The sequence below is a fragment of the Anoplolepis gracilipes genome, chromosome 10, assembly GCF_047496725.1.
Source record: "Anoplolepis gracilipes chromosome 10, ASM4749672v1, whole genome shotgun sequence".
Lineage (NCBI taxonomy): Eukaryota > Metazoa > Arthropoda > Insecta > Hymenoptera > Formicidae > Anoplolepis > Anoplolepis gracilipes.
This window is the reverse complement of record NC_132979.1, coordinates 4,546,020-4,573,352: the sequence shown is the minus strand read 5'-3', so window position 1 is coordinate 4,573,352 and position 27,333 is coordinate 4,546,020. Positions and strand designations below refer to the sequence as shown.

The 27,333-nt window shown below is 39.5% G+C and overlaps 1 protein-coding gene across 5 annotated transcripts in view; it reads left to right on the top strand.

Annotated features, from left to right (window-relative positions):
* Positions 1–7,516: 7,516 nt before the first annotated feature.
* LOC140670005 (LIM domain only protein 3) overlaps positions 7,517–27,333 on the top strand; it is an 81,038-nt gene continuing 61,221 nt past the window's right edge. For 2 of the 5 annotated variants that reach the window (XR_012047453.1, XM_072900330.1), the window contains exon 1: positions 11,412–11,740. Coding sequence is in view for 2 of the 5 variants with exons in the window: in XM_072900330.1 (XP_072756431.1) it covers positions 11,620–11,740 (121 nt within the window). In the remaining 3 variants the exon portion in view is untranslated. Of the gene's footprint in view, positions 8,040–11,411; positions 11,741–27,333 lie in introns of those variants that run through there. The other 3 variants (XM_072900329.1, XR_012047452.1, XM_072900327.1) reach the window with 3 other exon arrangements.

Sequence of the window (27,333 nt, the reverse complement as noted above, 5' to 3'; positions counted from 1 at the left end):
TTGTCAACGGCTTTGTGCCGAAGAAAGCTAATAAGTATCGAGAAACACGAGTCGAAGTAACTTTTAAGAACTCTGTCGGAGAGACGAAAGGGACGGAAGGGTGGCTCCCGAGTTTACTGTGGACCGGCAAGGGTGACGAGAGGTAGGAGGGTCGCCGTACTTTATGAACAGGCTTCACATAAATTGTCGCGGCTCTTTAAGAAATTGGAAAAAGGCGCGAGTGCCTTGCGTGGAACAGCTTGTGCCAAGAGAGAAGGCTGAGAACTTTCTCAACTACCGTCGGACACTAACTAGAAGGGGATTGCGAGACGATTGAGTGAGCTGGTGAACGTACGAGTAGTGCGTGCATGCATGCGTGCGTATGTTGCGTGCGTAAAAGAAGAGAAAAAAATGGATGCTCGGTAAAATAATTGAAGAGCTTACGTCTCTTCCAAGGCATTTTTAATTTATATTTCTAAATAATGAGATTGTGTATCAGGGAGGTCTTTTAACTTAACGTTTAATTTCTATTTTTTTAAAATATAAATTTAAGATTATTGGGAGGAGAGAAATAATCTTTAAATGTATTTTATTTTACAGGATATATTGTGCTTATATTTTATTTTAAAAAATATAAATATTTGAAAAGCAAAAGAATGATACTAGGATAAAAATAAATAATATTACATTATTAAGTAATGTAAAGATATTAGTTTGAAAATAAATGCAAATTTTTGGTATTTTCATATTTATAGCATTTATACATGACGAGCTTATATATATATATATATATATATATATATAGGTATATCTTACAAGAAGATCGAATACAAAACTTTTTTATTAATATCCCTCATACATACCATACAGATATACAAACCGAAGGGCTTCTCGTTGGAGTGACAACGACGAGACGAGACTAGAACGAGGAATAGGTCAGAGGAAGAAAGATGTATACCTGTGGGACACATTTCCCGGGCAGGTAATCTTCGTTCAAAGGCAAGATATTACATTTGAATAAATGTCGCTGCCGATAACCGATCGCGAAATATCTAGACGAGGGGGAGGGAGAGAGGGATGGGGAGGGGAGTCTGTCGCGCGACGAGATGTCTCGTGGGAAATATTTGCTAATATCGATCATATCATCATTAATGGCTTGTCGCGCGGTGGTTCCATTCCCGCGTCTCCCAACTCTCGCGACACCAACTTCCCTCCCGCCCTAATATCTATCTGCCGTCTTTGTTCAACGCGGTAGCATCCCCGCGAATCCACGATAGTTCGCATTAATCGAGTTATTCCGCAGACGGCTGTTCTCCTCCACCTTTATTCGCGACAATGAGCCCTGCAGACGAGGATTTCACCTCGCACACAACAAAGTCGATTTTGTCTATAATTTAATAAATGTTCTATCGCGCCATTAATAGTTTCCATTGAGAAAAGCTCCAAAACTTGTTAGAAATGAAAATTTGATTATGTTTAATTTATTATAACAAAATCTTAATAGCATAGAATTAATATATTGTATTTTCTAATATATGTAGAGGCGAGAGATATCTCTTATAAATTATTTATTGACTCATTGACTATTGACAATTTTTCTCCGCGTAAACAATAAATGCTATTGTGTGTGTATATAATTATAAAAATTCTAAATAATTATATAATAAATATTACATAAACAACGTGAATTCCAACTTATTGGCAGCTATTTCGTTCTTTTTTTTTTTGATAAAAATAAAATAAAATGCAAAACTCTGATGAAAAATCGAATGTGCTACCAGATGTGACAAAAACATACAAGAGTTGATGTGGAAGCGGAGGATTCGAACCAATAGCCAGTAAGGTGCAACAACACATCTCGTCTATAATAATAATGTATATCGTGCAGAGTGTGAGGGAGACAAAGCGAACGTAGAGGAGGGGAGGGGGAGGAGGAGTAAATCGGAATTTATCCCAAGCGGACGCGCGCGGCCGCGACCGTATCTCGTCGGACTCACCCCCTGTGGCCACTCGACGCGTCCGCCGGTGTTTACCGCAATTATTAAATGTAAACTCATATTTCGTAATTGCCAAATATTGGCGGTCCGATCGTTCGGCCGCGCGGCTCGATGCGCTTCGCGCGAGGTTGCAACGAGAATAGGGGGAAGAGATGGGGTGCAAGCGGGGGCAGGGGCTAGGCAAGAGAGGCACTGGTTGCTCGCACCGTTTCATCCCTTCTCGAATAACAATCCTTCCTCCCTCTGTCGCGACCCTCGAAATGAATTAAGCCTCGGCGAATCGATAAATGAACGTTTCAGGGAGGGGCCGGGGGGGGGGGGTACGCGCGACACGTACCGAAAAATCTACATCAGACGTAAACGGATTGTTTGATCCATCCGATATATGACGCCTCTAATAAATCGGCGCGTTATTGTGCATACGGCGCGCAACAGTGCAGAATATCAGACTATCATGAAATGATATATTATAGCAATTTTGCGTGAATAGATGTGATATCTGATTTGTAATCATTTCGGAAGAGTTTAATATTCGCAAGAATTTAATACAACATATATTGCGCGAAATAGCACATAATAAAGACAGCAGTTTTTACATTATTCGTACTTAATTAATTATATGATCAAAAGCAGTTTTGTGAAAAATATGAAAAATATAACTTGGAACTTACAGCAAAGTATCGAGATGTCGATTTAAAAAACGCGAGGTTCCCTACGACTTTTCGATAGCCGACGAGAGATGAATAAAGGGGAGGCCGGGAGGGATTTGCCGCGCGGTCCGGCGATACCGTGGAGGGTTGTCAACGGAGAGTCTGGCGTCAGCTTGTGTAACTATCGGTAATTAATCAGAATCATCCCTGCATATCGTGTCCGTCGGCGGACGAAGGCGCTCCGCTGTAGTGGTATCCGCCACGAGGGGTAGTTAACCGGTGACGTCACGCCCGTGGCGACATCTGGCCCGGCACTAACCACGCCGCGCTGTCCGTCCGGCGGACACTGGACACCGAACGCTGTCCCGGCACTAACTCCCGGATCCGGATCAAAATTATCCCTGCGGGCCCGGCCGCGGTGAGGCCGCACGCCGCGCCGCGCCGGCTGGCTCCAATTAATTTCGCATTCGGCACGTTCTGCGATTCTATGTCGTTTCGGCTTTCCTATCGTCGCGGACCAGTCGTGACCATGGAACGATGAGCGTTTCATAACCAAGTTCCGGATTTAATTCGGTTTAAGTTAATTGAGAAATTCGAGGGACTTTAAAACAAAAAACAAAAAAATTTGAACAATTAATGATCGATGAAACAATATAAATCGTATATTCACACGGAAATGTGATTATAATAATCATTGTGGTCGATTGAAATTTTTGCCAAATAGTTTTTCGAAAAATAATTTTTTATAAACCCACATATCTACAATAAATAAATATAGCCGTGCAAAATATTAATTTGAATTGTGTAAAAAATGCAATCGAGCTTCGCCAACGGTCGCTCTTTGAACAGCTACGACTGCACAACAAATTCTGGAACGTCCCTCCATTCTCGTGGCTATCAATTGCGGCTAATCCTTGCCCAAAGCCGCCGAGAAACTCTTGTCCAATATACGCACGAGTCCGATCGCGAGTTTACGGTGTAAAATCATATCTGACATTAATCCGCGAAAAAGTCACATGGTTAGGTCATTGTTAGTTATAATTCTACGTTTACAAGGATTCGCGTTTGCTCGATGATTGTCGCGGATCAATATCCTCGAACGACCAGTTTTTCGGTAGGACAATTAAAATTCCGGCAACTCGGTGGTTCGGTCATGTATATTAGATACCCAATTCCAACGCAGTAATCCAGCTATAAATATCTTTGAATTATATTTTCTACCGGGTTTGGGGACATCGCGCCACGGACGATTTGTTCTAAAAGGGTAGAGAAGGGACGGAGGAGGACGAGAGTGAACGGTGTCTGTTTACCCGTCAATCGCGCGATTAAATTGGATCGCCGGTATTATCTTTTAATCCCGACGCGCCAGGTAGAATGGTGCGGCTCTTGAAAAATTGGTATAAAATTTCGGATCGCGCTGTCGCTCGTTGAGTTGTACTCGCAATCGGAGATTGAAACAATTGGAAAACGCGGCAATACTTTATTTTGTATTGTAAATCCAAATGGTTCTTTTATATTCATCATGCTTATTAATTTATTTTTATTAATTTTTTTTTTACAGTCATTACTTATTTTGTTTCGATTTGAAAATGAGAGGCATAGGACAAAGTTATCTTTACGCGAAAAAGTTTTATACTAATTTCTTCAATTAATTTCTAGTCTATTTTAATTTAATTTAAATATGAATTATATTAAGATATGATAATAAAAATTGAGAAAAGATATAAATGCAATAAATGGTGATTTTCTTTGATATTTTTGGCAAAAGATTATCTTTTCACATTGACTAAAGAAAATAAATATTAATATAAAAAACATTTCTAGAATGTTTTATATTTCACAGATGGCTTTATATAACACACATATCAAGATTTTTATAAATTTCTATGTAATATAATTAAAATTTTCAAAATCTATTTCTTCAGAAGGAAAATATATAACTCAAGACATTGAGAATAAAAAAAAAAAAAAAACAGATAAATGACAAAAATTTCATTTGACAAAAATAAATTTATATTATAAAATATCATTTACTAAATATATATACGATTAACAAATTTTTATGAAATGTCATTTATATTCAGCTTTTATCATCAACACTTTAATTAATACTTGGATTATTCTTTCAGAGAGAACGCATTGTTTTGTATTAATCGTTTGCTTACGTCGCGCGAAATAGAGCTGTATCTCTTGACAGACCTGATTTATTTCGTTTGTCGTCGCGGTTTTCATTATTGTGTAATAGAAGTTATTCCTCTCTTCTTCTCTTTCTCTCTTTCTCTCTTCTCTCTCTCTCTCTCTCTCTCTCTCTCTCTCTCTCTCTCTCTCTCTCTCTCTCTCTCTCTCTCTCTCTTTCACTCGCGAAACCGGGCGATCCAACGGCTAATCCAATCCTATTTACATCGCGGAACTGTCGCGGCAGCATTGACGTGCGCGGAAATAAATCCTGACACGACTAACACGAACGCTCACGCGCGCGCCGCGCCGTGGGTCGAGGGTACGTGTAAATCCCGGGCTTTCTCTCGGAACAAATCGAATGTCGGTCGATGTAAATGAATTCCGCTCTAATTGCAATTATGCGACACGAATGCGCATAAACGTTCGCGTTATGCGATAAATGACACGTCACTCAGAGGCCGCGGCGCGGCGCGGTACCCGCCGCGTGCTCTCTTTCTCCCTCTCTCTCTCTCTCTCTCTCTCTCTCTCTCTCTCTCTCTCTCTCTCTCTCTCTCTCTCTCCCTCTCTCTCTCTCTTCCTCTCTCTCTCTCTCTCTCTCTCTCTCTCTCTCTCGCGTCATTGCGAATTTATGAAATGGCGATCGTTATATCCGTATATCGGGCCCTCTCGAAACCGTTCGCGTTATAATTACAATTAATCAATAATTGACGTCATATAATTGGGCGACCGTCGAGACGATAGACCGTTAAACATTCACATCCAGACGTCTAGTTGAAGATACTGAAATGATCGTCCAACTTCTCAATGTTGCATAAGACGCTCGATCTTTGACAGATACGACGTTCTAAGTTTAGATGCGAAAGACTATTATAATTACATATTCTTCATTGAGTTCACATTTTGGCATGTGTTTGAGAGCATCGTATTGCATTTATGTTAGATTTGACAATGGAAAATAAATAGTTTTATTATGCCAAAGAAGATAAAAAATTCATCGTGTCTTTGAGGAATCGGCAATGCAATTATATTTTGAAATTCGAAGTTATATTGCTTTCTAAGATATTGACTCAATTTAAAAAATTAACTTTTAACTCATTAAAAAATGTTACGTTTATTTCACGCAATAAATGTACACTTCAAAATTGTGAGAAAGATTATTATATATATTGAGATTTGTGTAAAGAATTATAATTATTGTAGGAATAAATCCTGTAGAGATTTCCTTGACACGAGTCATCAAATAACTGAAATTCATAATAAGAACATCTTTGAATCTTGATGGAACAAGTTGAAAAATTCGAACCATAATCGATAATACGTCATATCTGACAGTTTCAACGCAAATACCACCTTGTCGAGAGTGAATGGGTAAAACGGTGTACGCCAATCGCGGTAGGCATAGCGTGTAAATATGCGATAGAGATCACCCTTGTCCACCGAACCGAGCGTCATTCTCTGACTGACTCTGGCTGTTTAGCCGATCCGATTTATTTATCAACCAGCTATGATTAGATTTTCGCTTTATCGTGAATTCGCGACCTCGTCAAATATCTACAAGCCATCTGCATTTGTTAACATCTGACCAAACATCGTACAAGTATCCGAATCTGTTCGAATGTGTCATAAATATAAAACGATAATTTGATTCCATAATTCGAGTATTCGCGTTTTACCTCCCCTCGTCGCTCAGTTCTTTCAAAACTCTCTCTTTCTCTCTCTCTCTCTCTCTCTCTCTCTCTCTCTCTCTCTCCTCCCCCCTCAATCTTTTTGTTTTTTTTAGTGATATGCATTTCGAATGCTTTCCACCTGTTGCTAAAAAGGAAAACTATTCTGTATCATTATTGTGGTCAATATTAATATTTTTTTCTGATATTTTAATATATCGTTATTTGCCTTAATACTATATAAGAAAATATTTTCTGTGTCTTATAATAATGATTTTTTCGGTTCGGACAGCGCGAATAAATAAAAAAAGCTTTGAGCAAAAATTTTAAATAAATATATTTCTTAATTTCATAAACTATGCTAAAAATTGTTTTTTTTTGTCAAGATATAATAATTCTATCAAGATTTCTCAAGATTTATAACTACAGGTATCATTTATGAAAAAAATTTGATGTTTCTGTCTAATGCAATGTATATTCCTGACAAATGTTATTAAATAGTTTTACTATTATATACCTATACATATAATAATTTTCAATTTTAAATTTCTACCTCTTATATTGTCTAAGTTTTTTGTATGAAATTTTATTCACTCCAAGATCGCTTTGTCGAAACATCTCTTACATACATATACCGAGGTGTCTGACTTGACGCTGACATTACTACTTGAGACTTAATCTCCCGCGTTCGCCGCGCGATTTCCCACGCGATGATGAACACTTGAGTGCCGCCATACCATTGCCACGAAAGAGCACGCCCGTTCGCGCGGAAGAAGCCAATTCGCAAGTTGGAAACTCGGACGGGAGAGCAGTTCTCGCGCTCGTTACGAGATTAAGGAAAAAGAGCTTTCGAGCTTTCAGCGGGGCGGGATGGCGACCGGGGCACCCGGTGACCACCCACGAAGACGTGCCCTCTCACGGGGTGTCCTATCGCCGATCCGAGCTTATTCCACCCCTCAAGCTCGGGCCACACCCGCAATCATGCGCAGTTTCCACCCCTCGGCCAATGGAAAGCGCCGGGTGCTTGCAAGCTCGCCGTTCCGGCTCCGGCTTTCGTGGCCGTGCCACTCCGACCAAACACCACGTGGCACGCGTCCGAGTTGCACGTGCATTCGCGGAGCTGCGAGAGCCCGGTGCGCGCGCGAAAGCGGGCGCTTGCGAGAGATCTTACGAGAGAGAGAGAAGGGAAGCTCGAAGTAACGCGAAGATATTTTCTCGTCGTCGAAGAACGCGTTTCCCAGAGGGAGGTCTCCAAGCGTTACGTTTCCGCACGAATCTCTTGAATAGCTTCTTTCTCTAAGTCATACCCTTCAACCCACTCTACATTCGTCATCCCCCTTACTTTTTCTCACCCTTCTCCAATATTTATCTTTCTCTCTCTCTCTTTTTTCATTCTCCATTCCGCTCTGATCTCAACGCGTTTTATATAAACGATCGATTGAATCGTTGTCGTATTATATTTAGTGTGACGTGAAACATTTAATCGTGCTTCGGAAAATCTACCGAGACCCAGTTCTCACTGAGAGTCAAGAGCTATCGACAAAGACGTTTCAACGTGAGTTACGGACAAGGTCAGCAAATTATTTATTTTATATATTGTTCGGAAAATAATATAAATAATTTATGATCACTGAACATAACTTTTAGTAATAGTTAACAATAGTTGAGATGTAGATGTATGTTTCGAGATTCATACAACACATACATTTACATTCCTTCGAAATTAAATATTTGTAAAAGCAAACGTGAATAATACAAATGCATTTGTAAAATATAATAGAATATTTTATTCGATAGTCTAAAAATTTCATGCATGATAAAAAGAATGAAAAATACGGTGTACAAGAATGTTTCATTAATATTTTGTGATTAATAAGATATATATATTATATTCCATGATTAAAATATTATTAAGATATATTATATTATATTATATTATATATATATTGTTCCATTTCTGCTTATATTTATGAAATTATGATAATATTATAATAATTAAATGAAAATCTTAATTTGTAATCTTTTATATTATCTTATAATTAATGTACATTAAATGATATAGCCGATTATTAAATATAGAAAATTTTTATACAAAATAAAATTTAAGAAACTGTTAACTTTTATAAAGTACTATGTGTGAACACAAATCTGATATAAGACAGTACTATAATCAGTACTCTAACTAATCTTTTATAATGCTTATGTGAAAATATATGTAAAAATTTTTGAACATAATACGCTACATATAAGAAACATTGATGTATAACAGCACTTGGCGTCGGCTGGAAGAGAGCCGATATTCAACAGTTGGTCTTTCTTTTATCTTTGAAACTTAACCCTCGATGCTACCACCCTACAAATAGACACCCTATGTTCGTATGCTCTAAGAGAAGCACTTCTTGAGGGTGTAACATGAAAGTATTTAAAAAAGTTGATGGAATTTTCTGCGTAAAACAAGGTGAAAATATATTCACACACACAAGCTAATAAAACGAGAGAGAAATAATATACATATAAATAATACGTATTAAATTTTTGCTGGTAAAATAGAGTTATGATTTACAACTGTATATATAATAATTTATATGTACGTATAACATATGTACTACAATATTTTTTTTATATTTAGTTATATTATAATTATAAAAAAAGATAAAACCTTTTTATCAAAAAATTAATTGCGCAAGCAATTTTATTTTGTAATTAATGTTTGTGTATATTTGTTGAAAAATCAATACGCACAATATTTTTTTAAATTTAATTATATTACAATTATAAAAAGATAAAGATTAATGTAAAGATTAATTTTTATTTTTGTATTACTTTTTTTCAACTTAATATCATATTATGCAAAAGGCACAAAGAATCCTAATTAGATAAGAAATGAATAAGAATACAATTAGAATATAATTAGAATACAGAAAAGTATATTAAGAATAGCAAAAATTGCATAAATTTTACAAAACTGATTGTATACATGTATATGTATACATATACATGTATACATGTATATATGTATACATATACATGTATTGCGAATCTGACGTGCTTCAACTTTTAAATAGATTATGGATCTTCTGGTCAATTTAAACACAAATTTTTTTTAACAAACATGCTAAAGCATTAATTATCGTAAATTTATAATTTTTAATTAAATATTTTTGCCACTAAAACTTTTAAATTACACACAAGTGTATTAAAATAAAATTTATTTATAACTGAACAAAAAATAACATATAACTATTTATTTATGTCCCTAAGGCTCAGGTCTCTTGAAAAATCTTTTATTTTTAATCACGTCAATTTAAAAATCATTAATTTTTCGATGTATTTGTTGAAAAAAAAAACCAATAAGAAGATAATTCTAGATTAGCGTTAAGAAATCCGTAACGATGAAATCATAATTTGTAGAAAACATTTCTATGATATTATATATATGAGAAAGATAAATTTTATGTTTTATATTGCAAAATTACGTTCATCATAATGCTTTAATCAATTAGAAATTTTAAAATTTATTATCTTACTTGAAAGTATATATACGAGTACAACATTCAGCGTGGCACAAACGAGCCAATTTATTTTCAAAACATACCAATCCACCAACTCGTCCCGCTTGCGGACATTCTTTCTTCGCTCGGCCAACAGTGGAGGAATTCGCGAACTCGGTGCAATAGGTGCGGCCATAGGTGTAACATATTTATGTTGTGAACCGGCCGAGTGTGAGCAATAAATAGCGATGGCGTGGGGGGAAGAACGAGAGAAAGAGAGAAAGACGAGACGTGTGTAAGGGGGGAAAAAGGGGGGGACAGTCCGTTGAAGCGCGCGAGGCCAGAGCGATTACGTTTCTCAAACCCCTCTACGTGTGCGACCGAGTCACCGGCACCACCATCCACCGCCATTTCGCTCCCTTCAACCCCCCCGAACGAGCCCCTGCCCGCGTCTCCTCGCCATCTCGTCCCACCGGACCCTTTACGGCGCCCGAACAACCCTATTCGTTTGTTTCCAGCCCGTATGTACGCGTACACGGAGGTATGCAATTTCGGTGTCGGGTATGCGCGTTACTGAACGAACGAACAGCCCGTGTATCCCGTATTCGTCGCGTTCATAAAACTCTTAAAAAAGAAAAAGAACCGTCGCATCTTCTTTTCGGAAAATCTCGACATTTGCATGAAACTTGGGACTTTAAGTGAAATAAATATAAACGATGATTATCCTGCTACATAGTACATCTATTAGATTTAGCAAAAATCTAACGTAAATCTTAACGTAAGCTCTTGATAGATATGCTATTATCCATCAAGTAAAAATACAAGTGATAAATAAAAAAGTTAAATAGGATAGAACTATTAAATGTTCAACGCCAAGTTGATTTTCTCGCGTTATTATCGAGATTTTCAACAAGTAAAAATACAGATTAGAAGTTGAGATATAGTAATGTGAACCTGAAAACACACCGAGATACGATATGAGCGTATTTATTACGAGACGGTATTTGTATTAACGTGCCATTACTCTTGCACTACTATTACGGTTACCGAGCGACGTAATGTTCTCCAGTAACGAAGCACACGAGTGCATAATCGGGCTCGCCGCGCCGACACGCGGACATATATCGGAACGCAGACTCATCGGGATCCGAATCCGACATTGCATACTCGCATAGTTATGCTGAAAATCTTGACTGGAGGACCCTTTCGCATACCGGATCGCCCGGAGCCAATCCGATCGAGGATGCATCTGGGTGGCACGCCGATCGGGAGAGGCGCTAGTCGGCCAGTCGGGTAACCAAATGATGCATATCTCGCCTCGGTACGTCGCGTCTCCCGAATGTCTCGCACCCGCTGCAAGAGCAGCAAGGGGTGGGCGAGGATCGTCTCTCTATCTTAGGAATGGATGGGGAGGGGGAGAAGGGGAGGGGGGAGGGGGGAGAGAGAGAGACCCAGCTCGAAAGCCGGGTGGACTTGGGCAGGTCAGCGTATCTCATGGTTGCCGATGAGGTCGAGGAGCTTGCGGCCGGATGCCAGTCTGACCATGTCTACCGGCGCGTTACTTGCGAGCTCGTCAGCCTCTCGGTCCTAGACGCATCCTCGCCAGAATCCGAGCAATGCAGCTCAAGAGTCCGCGCCGGCGCTGCAGCTGCACTCTAGGATGTGGCTCTCGGCCGCTCCGGCTGCCGAGTATACCGGGCTGTACGATCCTCAACGGGGATTGGCCGGCCAAGCATCATCGAGACGGGGGAGGCATCGGGGATGGTCTTCAGCGACTGCTGGTATGCGTAGTAATAGGGGGAATTTTCGTCGTGTTATCGAAGGAAAATTGCGAACCATCGTAGAGACAGGAATGATAACACAAATGCATCGTTAATCCCTGATGTTGTATTCTTTTTTTCTTCTTAGTAATTTAAATTTGACATCGAATACACACGCGCGCGATACAAATCATGTGTATTTTATCATTTCATTCCAAATAAGGGAATTGCATTTAAAATGAAAATGGAAATGTAAAGGATAAATATAGATTTATGTGGATTTATAAATGCTGTATTAGTGGTTTAATTCTGGTCAATGATGTTTAAAAATTCAAAGTTATATATTAAATTCGTTGTTACGGTCATGAAATATACATTACTACTGTGTATTACATTAATAATTAGGTCGACTCCTGTTTAAGCTTTTAATCAAGTACTGGCAAAACGCGCGCATCGCTCTCGATTGCTCTCGCTCGGTGTGACAGAGGCGCGTCGAATGCGGCTTTTGCAAATGAATTTTTCGGGGCACGCCACCGTTCCGCGTTGATACGTTTGCATCGCGGTGATTTCGCAGGGCACCGAGCTATATAACGCGCGAGGGTAACGAAATTCCCCCGATGCGTGCATCTCACGCATTCCGCAGCGAGATTGCGCAAAAATCGGGCGAAACAAACGCAACTAATTTAACTGCTTTCGAACAATTAATCCGAAGCATTTAATTTAATTGCGCCGCAGCCCGTCGAGTTCGGCCAGTGGCAGTCGAAACAACGACCGGCACAAAACCCGGGACGGAATTTTCAGCTCGATGCGATGGCTCGAATTCTTTGGCGCGTGTAAAACAAAATAAAAACATTTGGCGCAACGGCTGAAAGTTCATTCGGAGAAAACGCGCAAAATCGCTATTTGGGATTTGATGTGATTTTTTTTCGTATAAAAATAATCTCATTTTAATAAACATATCTTCTTTTCGTTCTCTTTTACTGTGTTACCTATCTAAATATTATCCTTTAATTGTTTTTATTTATCTGGATGATACAGCAATAACAATATTCATTTCTTTCTATAAAAATTTAATATTCTTTTTTTTTGCAATTTTTTATCTTGAAGCATTTTAATAATTAATCATCAAGTTAAGTTTCTATTAAAGTTGATTTGAAATTAATTATAAAAAAGGTTTCCTCTATATATTGATAATTATATAGACGTAAATAAGCGTTTGCTTATAAAAACTCACACACATATATAAAGATTAAAAAACAAAAACTAGTGATAAAGTAGATAGACGTGGAGAAAAAGACAGAAACGAAGAGACGATATGGAGAAAGTGGAGGAAGGGTGGTCGCGCACTAGTGGGTGGGTATAATTAATAGCAAACCCGTATAAATCAGAGACAGGTTGGATGCACGCTGGTACGCGGCGTTCTCGATGCAGGATTATGCCCGGAGGGGCGGTTACCCCACGACTCGCTAATTTTTCACACAGCCGCCATAATGGTCCGGGCTAATTACTGATTTTTATCTCCGCGAGTTGCTTCTACGCGGGTATGTGAATATATATGTGTATGTACACGCGTCGGTATGATCGAGAGATGTAAGAAGAAAAAAAGGTGATGATAAAACCCGCGGAAAGAAAAGAACGATTCGAGAGAGACTGACACTGAGTATAAGTTGAATATAAATCGATTTCGTGTTATACATTTGTCTAATTAATTTAATTGCGTGAATAATTTTTTTAAGGAAAAATCATTGAAGAGAAAGAGAGAGAAAAGAAGTCACGTGTCACGTGTCTATAAGATCGGTTGCGGCGACGCTTTCGTTTACACAATTCGTTAGCGACGAGGAACTTTGCAAATTCGCGAGTTCTTCGCGCTACAGGCCGCTTCAAGTTTCGTACGCCAGGCGTATTTCTCCGCTTCAGTAGATTATAGCTAACCAACCCCAGACGCGTATGTACTTAACGTAACCCATGTAAGCTCACGCTAGAACAAATTTACCACCAACCCGCCTTCCCCGCTTTCGTCGTTGGTCCTGCCTCGTCCCACCGAGGCATATACGCGCTCCTCGAGTCCCTTCTCGCCCCCTAATTCGCCCTCGAAACACCGATGTTATGAAGTTGTGTTGAACTTTTCGCGAGCATAGTTTGCAGAACACCCTCGGGTGACTGCGAGTGCTTACCTTCGCTCGTGACATATATCTACAGGAAGGTCGTCTGACAACGGAAAGGTGGAGGCGGATGGAGAGCAGGCAGGAGAAAAGGTGAATCGAACGAATTTAACGAAGAAAAAAGACGCCGATGCTATTTCGTCCATCGAAACTCGCGCGCGTTTTTATCGAAAGCTTAATAGAGATTAATATTAGCAGCTACCTGTTGCCTGTCGTAAGATTTTAATCGCCAAACTATATCGATTCAATACTGCTCGATTACTTTGACATCTTTGAGAAATTCATTCAACCATGAGTCAAATGTATACAAAAATTTTAAGTATAAAGTTAAAAATAGGCTTGTTTATTGTTTTGACAAAAAACGGGATAATGATTTTATAGTCTGTTAATGTAAAATAATTCCACCCTGAGATAGACAAGCTCTGTCTCGTGTGATAAATACCAAATAGTCACATCAAAATGTACGGCCGTGTGTTCCTTTGTCTCAAGCCTCTTCCTTTTTTTTTTTCCTCTCTGTTCTAAGTTTGTAGATCCTACAAACGCGTAGCGTATATACGCGCGTTGGTAACTAAAATGGTACACGCGCGTTAGGAATTCTCGGCACGGTAGTCGGAGCCAACAGGCTCGGCAGAAACTTACGGGACCAACTTTGAGGGGGGTAACGGCATTACAACGTTATTAGATTTACCGCAAGCACCTACCCGGAGGCACTCCTGCACATTACCCACATACCCCTACCGAAGTATATAAGTAACCCTAAGCGTCCCATAGAGCTCACTCACCTCGTGGGCTCCACTGCCGCGAGCATTAAATTATAAGCGTGCGTCCTATAAGCTACTGCGAGCTATTGTTGTCAAATATATCGTTTATTCTTTATATTAATTATTAAATATTAAGTGCAATAAAATTTCTTATATAAAAACGATGCAAATAACGTAAAGAGTACAATTATAAGTAATATTAAGGATGACATAATTGTAACCAAAACTTAAGACTGCATGAATATTATACACAAATGTTTTTTTCCTTACAATTAACGAAAATTTTAATTGATATTAGTCTTCAATTATTTCAAAATATATGACGTTATCCGTATAGATCGATAACACTCTTTGAAAGGTAAGAAGAAAGAACTTTGCTCACGTGAAAAATATGATATAAAATTTAAAATTTAAGTAATATCTATTTGAGTAAGTAATATTTAATAAAGTAATACTTATAGTAATAATTAACCTTTTTCAAAATTGAAACTGATATATAAGGAAAAATCAGCTTTTAAAAGAGAAGAAAAACTTTACTTCTCTTGAAGAAAAGTTGTTAGAATAAAAAAAAAAAAATGCGTATAATTTACTATCTAAAAAATTACTACTTACACGCAATTACAAACACGATAATGCTACAAGTTCTCAAAAAAAGATAAATCACCGATTGGCTCTTGGCTCACGTTTCTGGCGAGGCATAAGCATTCCCTTCTTGGCTATAGTCTGCATTGATTTTTATTTAAAATATAATTATTAAATTGTTAAACGTTCATGTATATAAAATTTCAATCATATATTTATACTTAAATACGCATTCGATAATTCAAATTGTATACGTATGATTGAAGCATAGATACGCATTACCCTCTCTTCATATTTCTTTTCTGTTCCCTACGATAACGTTTTCAATCCTCGCTCAATGTACGGCAACATTTTTAAACGTGACGTGAGCAAATGTGTCCCACGTAATTTCGCATAATGGGCAAGTTCGTCGGGAGAGAAAACGGCAAAATAATTTAAACGCGCGCAAGAAATATGGAGTCGTGTGGCGAGCGGAGATAGCTGCAGTGCGAGAAACGCGAGAGAACGAGAGGAATTTCGGCGCGGCTAGCTATTGAGTAGCTACCCTTAAGATAAGGGTGGATTCACCCCGTCTCTCATACGTTTCCGCTATCTGACGCTAAACGGCACCGCCGCTCGGTGGCCTTCCACGGTAGAAGGGACGGCCCCGGCAACGTACTCGGTTCTACATAATACGCCGGCACATTACTGTCGAAACGCCGTTAGATAAGCGGAATTTAGAACGGCGAGACAGGATTTTTGTACGAGCGACGTTTGTGAAGAATCGCCGGATCGCCGGATCGCCGGATTTGTGTTTTTTCCGTTTTTCCGTTCAACCTCTTGCCCGAGCAAATTCGCGTCTCCGCTTTTGTCCGAAAAAGATTTACGCAAGATGTTCCGTTTTCCGGGGTTAATTCTCAGACATCTGATAAGAATGCAGAATAATACTATCGTGTAAAGAAAGGGAAAAAAGAGATTCATTTGTTATTTTATATAAATGTGTAAATTAAGAGATTATTTTATTACTTTTTCATTATTACTTTGATGGTTAAAAAAAATACGATGAAAATATATATCTACAATCTAGTATAAAGATAGGATAATGTGATTCTTATCGCTAAACTTTTCCGATGTTCGATGGAATAGAATCGCCAACGACGAAACTGATTTCGAAAGCCAGGAAAGATGAGACCAACGCAACAAAGGCCTTTACACGTCTCACCCCCAGCTCATTTAAGGCTAACTGTCCACAACGGGGGTGCAAACTACCCTTATCTACGGACGTTTATGCCCACGCCTTATCTAGAAGCCCCCGACTGCTTCGCGCTCGCTATAACAACTACGTATTCTCTCTTGCAAGCCAATCTCCTTTCTCGGACGCTCTTAAGTTCTCTTCCTCTGCTCTCGTCACTCTAACTTGTTTTCTCTATGTATTTACTATTCTTATATAATTTATAAATTATATTTAACAATTATTAGATTGCGTAATGTAATAGTAGTATAAGTATAGCAAGAGATATTTTTCTAATTGTTTTCATTATTTCTGATAAAAATAGAATGTATTGCGTATTGCTCAATAATTGAAAGATTATTTTATCAAACGATTCTGTTAGTCATAAATTAAATAACAGTAAATTAAAAATCTAAAATAGAATTATCATATTATTCATTCAAGAATAAGTGTTAATAATAGAAATTGTTAAAATTTGAATTGTCTATTATAAATAAATAAAATTGACATTTGACGAATAAATTTGTTTTTTTTTATTCATTATATATTTGTTATACGATTATCAGAAAGTGATATCATATTTGATGAGATTATACTAAGAAACTTATTAAACGTCACATTAGCGCGATTTAATTTGCTTATTGAAAGATTTTAGTCTGTAATATAGAAAAAGAAACAAAAAACAATTGGATAGATCTCGCTATTCCTTATCTTACTATGGCATTCAAATACTTCTGTCTCATTTCGTTTCACGAACCGAAGCAGTTCTTGAACGATAGGAGGGTTTTACTCCGGTAGGAGGATGTTGCGGTGAAAACAAAGACGTTACTCGCCCCTATCTGAGGGTTGTAAAATAACCGTCGAACGACGACGAAACAGGGGTGTAATAAATGAGATAAGCTACGGATAGATTTCTCCCTGCGGGAGCGGGGCAGCATTATCGAAAGCGTTTCTTCTTCGTTACGCGCGATCGGTCTTATCTAATCATATCGCGTAAAAAAAAAAAAAAAAAAAAAAAAAAAAAAAAAAAACTATTTGTGGCGACGACGCGATAAATCTTGAATAAATCGAGGAGATAATAATAACTCTTACGAGAACAATTCGAGAAATAAAGAGGCCCGTTGTGTATTCCTCGTAAATTGGCAACATTGCCGCCGGACGCGCGATACAGAACACCGCGGGTATAGATTGATGCGGAACTACTAGTGGTATGTATAGTATAGATGAAATAGCACATCCGGAACCTATTGGTAAGTGTTATTGAGTCCGAAAGTGGTGACTGATATCGGCGGGCGGAGAGTGCGCTCGTTTGCGGGATCGCGCGGATACTGGCGAATAGCGCTTGTAATCGCACGAGGCGCGTAACGTTACAGCGGTCATGTTATCGACCGCGCAAATCGTTTTTTTTTTTTTTTTTTTTTATACTCGCTTGAATGTCTCCGGATGAAACCACGTCCGGGTTTTAGCCCGCAGTTTTTTTTCGGACGAGAAGCGAGCACGTACGCACTCACGCATGTATACTCATGCACGCACGTACGCACGCACGCTCCCAGAGAACGTCGGACTAATTGGAAGTCTTAATAGCACTCGACGGTAATAACGCAGTCGGGATCCGGGTGTGTATGCATCATATCGATCGGAATTTGCAACGGGCCCCCCCCCCCCCTCCCTTGCTTCCCGTGCTCCGAACATTCTCTCGCGATGCCCCCCACCCGTCAATGACGAATCAACAAACGGGACTGATTTGATTTCATTCATTAATTCCGAGCGACTTCGCTCGGGTTGATTTCCATTATATTTTCTCGTCGATTGTGTACACGCTTAGAGAGAGAAAAAGAGAGAGGGTTGATCATGTGCGTAAGCGAGCGAGATAAAGGAGACTAAAACATGATGAAGAGGATACTCTTGCGATAAATCGAGGATTCGAATAACGGTTGATAAACAAGGTATTAAATATATCATGAATCACTTATCTTTCCACCCCCTTTTTTTTCCTTCCGTTCACTTGTTAACGTTTTTTTCGCTGTCATATGACATCAATTTATTTCGACATAGCCATAAAATTTTGATACACGGGAAATCTATACCTAGAAAAATATTGAAACTCAAAAATAGAATCCGGTTTGTTCACAATTCGGATTCCCCGGTTGTAGGATGTGAATTCGAGCGTACGCGAAGAGGTAAATAGGAACCGGAAATGATAACTGTTCGCGCCAGTATGGTTATTGTTATCGGCGTTGCTTCTATATATACGCGGTTATTAGATGAAAAGATGCACGGACATGTACGAGACATGGGGTTTATTGGATGAATGCCCCAAACAAAATATACAGATTTATAATTTCGCTTTATTTTTTACACACAAGCAGTACATCACGCGCAAATATTTAATATACATACATTGATTTATTTACATATTTATCGAGGCATTCGAAAATATCAGACAATCGTCGTAAACGTGTCCGGTGGCTCGTATAAGATTTTCCTTCAGTTTAATATCAATGTATGCTTATCGAGTGCGAGGGTGAGGTTATAGATCTACAGGGTGTCTTACACCTAACAAATCATTTTTCATCTATAGATTTTTTGACCCATTTAAAATCAATCTATCAAAAAAATATCTGGAAAGATTATTATTTTTTACAAACTTTTAATTATAAATGTTGAGCATATAATTTTCAAATTAGAAATCTATCAAAATCAAAAGACAGCTTGCAATTAAATAAAAATTATATTTTTATTACCTACTCTTAATCTTTACTGAAGTAATTTTCTTATTTTTAAATCACTTATGATTTGAAAATATTTAGCCCCTTATAAAAAGTATTTCGATAGGTCTGGGACATCCTGTATACGCGAACATCAGCGAGGACTGCCGCGAAGGGTGAAGGCCCTGTCTTATTGACATCCCGTAACTGTACCGTGATTTAATATAAACTGCACAAAGCGCCCACCTTTGATAGGTAAATATGAAATACTCCGGTCGCGGACAAGTGCCCTTTCGGGCACAGGCTCGCGCTCGAGGGTGCGTTCCGTCTCTCGACAGGATGCACGATACATATACACATAGCATGCCTTCAACTTTGCCAGCTCAGGAAAATGTTCTCGGATAAAGAGCGCGGATACTTCGTGCTTTGAGAACTTCGAAGACTGTCGCGTATGTGTCTTTCTTCTGTCAGTATCGTATTGTCTGAATTCCTTCCGCATGTGCATATCTAACAAAACGACATTCGCGAAATTGCTTGTGTGTCCAGTCGAATAAGTACCATCAGAGATAAAATTATACGACGAAAACGTATCATGATACTATGATTATTTAAAAATTAATATTATAATTGACGTTAAATGAAATAAATAAATAAATATAAATAAATGTAAAATTGAAATTATTTGTGCACTGCATGACGTACCGAATGCTAAGCCGATAAGAGCTAAGATTATTTTTTAATTATATCATATTACATATTCAAATAATATTTAAAATTTATGAAACATATATATTTAAAAATATGTAAATATACAATGAATTTTAAATAGGAGCTAAAGTATCTTTAGATAAAAACTGGACAATTTGCGACGTAAGTAATACATGATATAAATTATATCGTTAATTTAATTATAATTTATTGAATATTCGCATAAAAAGGAGAACAAAAATAGAAAGAGATGTGGCTTGAGAACAGATCGCTTTATTTGGTTTATCTCAGTTTGGTCTGTCTCAGCACGCAATATTCTTCTCGCCGAGCGCGCGCTCTTTGATCCTTTATTACATTTTTACAAGCGATTACATTGACCAGCCGCCGGCGATCCTTCGGGCCGATCTTTTATTTCCGTTCCTTACGACTGTCTTCAGATACTGCCTTGCATTACCGGCGCGTGCCCATCTTCCCGAAACCATAACGAAGTTTCCCGTACCACGAGGAGGAAGATATTGTTCTTGTTTATAGCGAAGTTAACTCGAGTCCTGCCCCGCGACCAGAGTTCATTCGCCCTTAATTAAGTTTAAGGGATTATAGAATTGTTCCGCAAAGTCGATTATAAGATCGGCGAGGAGAGGGAGGTGAATCTTATTAGGTGCGCGGATTCAGAATTCAATTTTGGAAATATTCGATCATGTCCAATAACAAAAACCATCAATGAAAGGAAGCATATATATTTAGAACTAATAAAATAGAATAATTGAAATTCTCTCCGAAACAAGGTATTCAATGAAATTTTCGTATATTTCTGATCTTTCTCAAAAGATTGATTCTACAACGAAATTGAAATCACTCGTGTGGCATTTAAGAACACGCGACAAGGAAACTGTCCCCCTCGGCCTTTAATTGGTACCGGCCAGTAGTTAGCGCGAAATCATAACTTTTGAGCGACACACGTCAGAGACAGACGCACGCTCGTCGACATTTCTACGAAAGGCATCAGGGTAGTCGGATCAACCGGCGTTTATCCGGGGTTCGCGGATTAAAAGTGGGTGAGAAAAAGAAAGGAAGAGAGACAAAGAGAAAAAATATAACAGTGAGGTGTGTGTGCACGCTCTTGCAATTTCAAACAGTCTCTCGCGACTCGATCCTCCGACGTGGAGTTCAGCTAGTGAGCCTGAGCGTGCAATGATTGATGCTGGGGCCAGCGGTCGCGCGGGAAGAGAGACGGGATCGGGGACAGAGGAACCGGGTGCTGATGGTCGACGAGAAAGAGAGAGAAAGAGAAGCGAATGGTGAAAGTGAGGAGGGCCGGAGGATCGGTTCTACGGCCTGGGGAAATTTAATTAACGTAAATGCCGCCGCCACGGCCGGCGCTACACGCCGTGTGTGGCAATCGCTCATATGCAACTCAACCCTACCTCCTTCCGCCCTCGTTTTCCTACTTTCTCTCTATCTCTCCCTCTCTCTCTCTCTCTCTCTCTCTTCCCCCTCTCACCTTGCCCCGATACCCTTTCGCCGAACCGCGGTGCCGTGCCTCACCCCAAGCTTATCCGCTATCACGTGCATCGCTCTGAGCGGCCAGCTGGGGGTTATTAAACATCTAGAAAAGGGGTGAGAGATTTCGATTGCGGAGGGATTGATGGATCTTGAATCGGTGGGCGCACGAATCGGCACGATTTATAAACCACGATCGATCGCACGAGCCGTCGAATCGTGCACCTCGCGGCAACGGTGGATAAATAATCGGCGTGTAATATCTTCAGCGGAATTCGAGCTGCTCCTTTTCCCCGGGGAAAGTTAATGGCCCGGGCTAATATATTCGGCCGACACGTCCTCCCTTCTACGCGCATACACCATTCGATACGGCAGAACTTCCGATGGCGCGATTCACCGTCGCAAGTGGGTCTTTACGGATATCTGTTGAGGGTTGTATTCCCGTACAAAGTCAGGAGAGAAATGAGCCATTTCGTCGACTTGGAAATATGAACATCTTGAAGTACCTACACACATACAATTTCATTTATCTTTATCAAATGTCTCAGTTTAAAAATTATTTGTATCTTTTCTTCTCTTATTTTTTTTTAGCAATTTAGATTTAGCTATATTTATAATAAGCACGATTGTAAATTTATTTTCTAAATTCAGACTATCTGCTACATCTAATTTTTTAAAGCACGTCAACTCACTTTTATGAGAAAACGTGATAATATAAATTAATAGCGATTATATGTTTGGTCAAGTATGTGTACTGATAAAAACCAATCATCTAAATATCTTAATTATTTTAGTCGGAAAAATCTTAACCATGTATTTACAAAGTTTTAATATTATCTCGAAGATTGTGATTAAAAAATAAAAAACAAAATTTTCTAAATCAATTTATCCGACTAAGACTGTCTGTGCAACTTATTCCAAGAGGCGCGAAGAAACTAAGCCGCAGATCATAGATACGCGTATGAATAGGAGAATATATGCGGGGGAGGAAAAGGGGATAGAATATAGCGGGTGAGACGGGCCGATCGCTGGCGTCGAGGGTGACGAGGGGGGATTGATAGCGGAACAGCGGGGCGGCGGGGGCGGCGGCGACGGGGAGAAGGGTATGCCTCTATAATGGCCGCGGCACGTGGTGCGTGCCCCCATTAAACCGATCGCACCCCGGATTGATTTTCAGCCTTTCGGCATTTGATCCGAGCAAACTTCGTTGTCGGTATAATTGAATCGCGAATGTTCGCCCGACTCGGCCGCAAATTGACCGAAACGCGCTGCCGGCCGCGCGCGGCGCAACGCGGTGAGTTGACGACTGCCGGCCGGCGACCAGCTGGGGGTTGAGGGAGAGGAAAAAAAAAAGGTCGCGTCGAGGGTTGAATGGAATCGATGAAATCGAGAAAAAAAGATGCCAAGAGGACGGATAGGGGAGAAGGAAGGAGAACGGGGAGAGCGCGTGACGTCACGCCGCGACTCTCTTACGAGACGAAACGGATATAAAATGGTAACTTAATTACTCACTCACGTTGTGTGTGGCGGCCGATGTCGATTCTCTTCTCTCCTCTCGATACGGCAGTGTCGTCGATACTTTGACAATTAGCGGACCTGATGGATTCGTTGTACGCCCGTCACCGCCTCGATTCGATTGCCGCGTCACGTCTACATTGTAATTCGATTCAACGTGCGCAGCAGCACCGAATATACCCGCTACACCCCTCTCTCTTTTCGAGTCTTTCGAGAAAGAATTGAAAAAGAGAAGTCGCGTGTGCAGAAACACGATTGGCCGCGGGCTAAACTAATTTGACGATACTTCCGAGAAACATTGAATTAGGCGCACGGTTTGGGATGGGTCCCGCGTGCCCGTTAAATGAGCGTAATCGAATAACACGCATGAAAATTGCAAAAAGCTTCAAGGTCAATTATTCGTTAAAAATAGCCTCTTGAGACGACGCTCTCTTATACAGACTCACGTACTGTAAAATATCTTTCTTTATAAAATTTTTAAAGCAATTTGTTTAAAAAGATAACTTTACAAGATAAAGAAAACAAAATATAAATTGCGCGCGGAGGAGAGAAAACAAATAAAAGAGTGATGCGTCGATAATAAAACTTTTAAAATTTAAAGAAATACTCAAACTCTCGAAAGCTTAAGAAGCAAGCGAAATAATAAACTCGCGTCTGGCGTCAAGTGGATACGGATGATATTTTTTCCGGATTTAAGCGAGCTGTTCGAGACACGAAAGTGTAACGTGTGCGACCAACGGCAGCGGCGGTAGCAGCAGCAAAATGCATTCGTGCGGTCCGCAGGCCGTAACTGCTAATTAGTCCATATAGAGCCGTATGGCAGGCTGTGGAGGGTCGGCAGCCCGACGAAGCGAGTAGCAGGATGCACCCCTTTATTAAATACCATCGAAATTAAAATTATAATTGCGTTCGCTGCAGTGCCCTTCGTCCGCGCCAAGAGCGCGCGCGCGCGCGCGCGCACGCGATAGTTCTCTCTCGCGAGAGATTACGGCCCCCTCTCTAACATCGCGTCGAGGGTTTCGATTGGAATTCGACGCGCTTAAAAACGCTAACGAGTCTCGATGAAGATTTCGCGAAAATATCCCGTTGTTTGATAGCGTAATTTCTAATTATGGATCTCGCGGGGTTAAAATCCATCACTATAAACGCGAACAAAATCTTATATTTGTAATAAATTTGCATTGATAAATATTCAGAATTCAAATATGGTACATTTAAAATTCTTACTTTAAAATTGGATATAAAAATGTATACAAGGATAAATATCAAATAGACATTTTCTCCTAATCATTTTAAATATTAGAAATGTAATTTTATCAATAATATTTAAAAATTAAAAATAATGTCCCAATAAATATGTTTTGAGTTTGTAAGTTAATATTCCTTCCTTTTGTTCTTAGAATACAATCGCTTTGTAACATGAATTACGTTAAGCAATTACTTAAAGTACGAATTATTCGGCTGAATGTGACGGAACACAACATATGCAATATAAATCAAAATCAAGATGCATATTCAAATATGTAATAATCAGTGATTTAATAATTTTTGTAAAGAGAATTATATGATATCTGCGTTCAATAAATAATTTGCTAGATAACGCACGACCAAAATATATCAAAATATTCTTTCGCATCCGTTCTAACACGGGAGATTAAAAAATAATTATTTAGAGCCGAAAGAAAAAGAAGTGTTTGACACAAATAAAAAAACACTTTAAAATAGGACAGGACAAGCACGTACGAATACAAGCGAAACGCCGTAATCGGGCAGCGGATATTCTAATTAGGGGTAACGCGTGTCGGTTTCTCTTGCCAGCTGAGTAAGGCACACGAGTACACATATAGGAACCATAGGTGGATGGTGAGAGGATGACGAAGGGAAGAAGGGGGAGGGAAGAGAAGGAGGGGAGGGTAGAAGCAGTAGGTTGTATGGCTCCTGTCAGCCACTGTGCCACTGACGGCTCGCTAATTGCTCAACCAACCTCCGATCCTTCCACCCCCTCCTTCCACGTTGTGCCACCCTTCAAATCCAAATCCATCCCTTCGTAACGCCTGGTCGGCACGGCCGTTTCTCGTCCTTCCCCTTCCTCCCTCCGCTGCCGCACCCTTTCCTTCTGGCAGAATTGCAAGCATAGATCGACTATCCTGCAAACGCGAAATTTCTGGGTCGACGCCCAAAGTGGCCCCTACGTCGGTGGATTCTTCATCGGCATTGTGCATTTACGCAAGTTTAATCGAATTATCGACGCGACCGGCAACTGCGCATACCTTCGCACCAATGTGAATTATCTATTATAAGTATTATAATAATCGATTTATCCCTAGCTTATAAGCTGATACATGATCATTTAATTTGCGAAATGTTGGAACCCTTTCCGTCATAATGCAAATTTCCGTAAACAGTGTTAAGAATATTCCTTCCTGAAACGTATTAGATAGATTAAGCGCAAGTTAAATTTTTATATTAAATTTTACTTGTCAAAATCTTAATCTTAATCTTTATATTAAAATTAAAAAAAAGAAAATAAAAACTGAAATGAAAGTTCTTTACTTAAAAGAATAAAAATATTATATTACTTTATGAATTAACTCATATAATTCTAATTTTGTCAAATATTATTTATTAAAAAATAAATAAAATTTGTTTATAAATCCTTATAGATATCTAGTGTTACAACAACAAATTACATTCTATATTAATGAATAAAAAGATTAATAAGAATCATAATTAATATAAATGAAATTATAATTAATATCACACCTTAGGTAATTTAGAAATTCAGATTATACATTTTCTAATTAAATTATGTTCTTGGCGTTGCTTTTGAAATTTCGCAATAGGCGCAAAGTTTGAAACGCTAAGTGCGTATGTCCACACGCGCGCGCGATCGATCCCGCGCGTGTGCGTGTGCGCGCGCGAGCGAGCGAGCGAGCGAGCGAACGGGTTAGCGAATGGATGGACGGACGTACGGACCAAGGGTTCGGCATGGTCGCGAATTAATCGAGCATATAATCGATGTGCGCCTGTCGATGTATGTATATGGAAGCCATCCGCCTGGTCACCCTCGCGAACGCAGCTTTCCCTCCGTACCACCCTCCTGTCCTTTTCATCCATCCCTCCCTGCCTATCGTTAACCAACGGCGCCGCGCACGGTAACGCTAATTTCTGTACCGGACGTGTCGTCGTACTAACCCGTCGAAAAACGTCAAACGGCGAGCTTACCTTCTCGTTTGTGCCACGCGCGCTTTTCGAGCGCGTCCGGGGGCAACGATATTTTTCCAAAAGTTGCCGCTTTGAATTTTACTGTTGACGGATGTCGCTCGCTCTCGCCGGCGCGAGAGCGCGAGCGATGTCTGGCTTTGGCAAAATTCAATTGCCGCGCTCTGTTATAGTTGGGATGAAAAATAAACGTAAAAAGCAATAACGATACCATCAACGTTACGCTTGTGCCATAGTTTTGCATCGGTATAAAAGTGTGAGAGAGTTAATATTCCAAAAAAGCTTTCGAAAAGATTTTGTAGCACGTGGTCTCTTAAAGCTGTCAGAACAATATGGATATAAATACGATATTGAAATTTGCTTTCTAAACGCGAAAGCGTGACTTGTAGGGAAAAGGCAAATTCAAACAAAGAATAATTTTAATGTAAAAAAAAGAAGAGATAACTCTTTCTCGAATATTGAAAAAGCTCAAATACAGCATAAACTCGATGCTAATATCGTTGAAATTTTATAAAATATCGGCCGCGTGGATATTCGATAACAGAGCTGAAAACCGGAAGGAACGTCGATGCAGTTTGCACGAGCGAGCTGCAAATTTTGTATCTGATGTCCCCAGGACGGAAATCAGGAGGTGGAGCGGGGAGGAGGGGAGGAGGTACTGCAAAATTGATCTGTCTCCTGATTTATTACCGCGAACTAATAAAGCTGGTATCGAGCATGGCCCGCGGCGTCCTCGAAACACGCGATAGGTGCCTATCCCGCGGCATCTGTACGATTGGTCCAAATCCATACTTTACAAGAGCTACCCTAATAGCGGTCGCTGTGATGGACAGCCGTGAAAGCGCCTGGCTGTCGCCCACTCGTACTCGCTTAACGAACGCAAATCAAAAGGTGGACAAATTTTCGATTAACGCGAGATTAAAGCGATTTTTATACACACGTCATACGTATATAATTAAATTTTAATTTTCATTGTCTCAAGTGTATCGGTGAATATTGTCATTTGGAAACTGTAATATATATATGCCATATTATTTCTAAACTAAGAAAAAAAAAAAAAAAATAAATTTACACACAATCTCGTTCCTCTAAAATTTCCAACAAGAAATTGTTGATAAACAACATACGTGAGTCCAGAGTCCAGAGATGGATCTCGTATCCCGAAAAACAAGCGGTGTAACGTGTGCGAATACGGCCGAACGCTTTTTAAAGCTGGCGCGTCAGATCGCATATTATATTCCTCCGT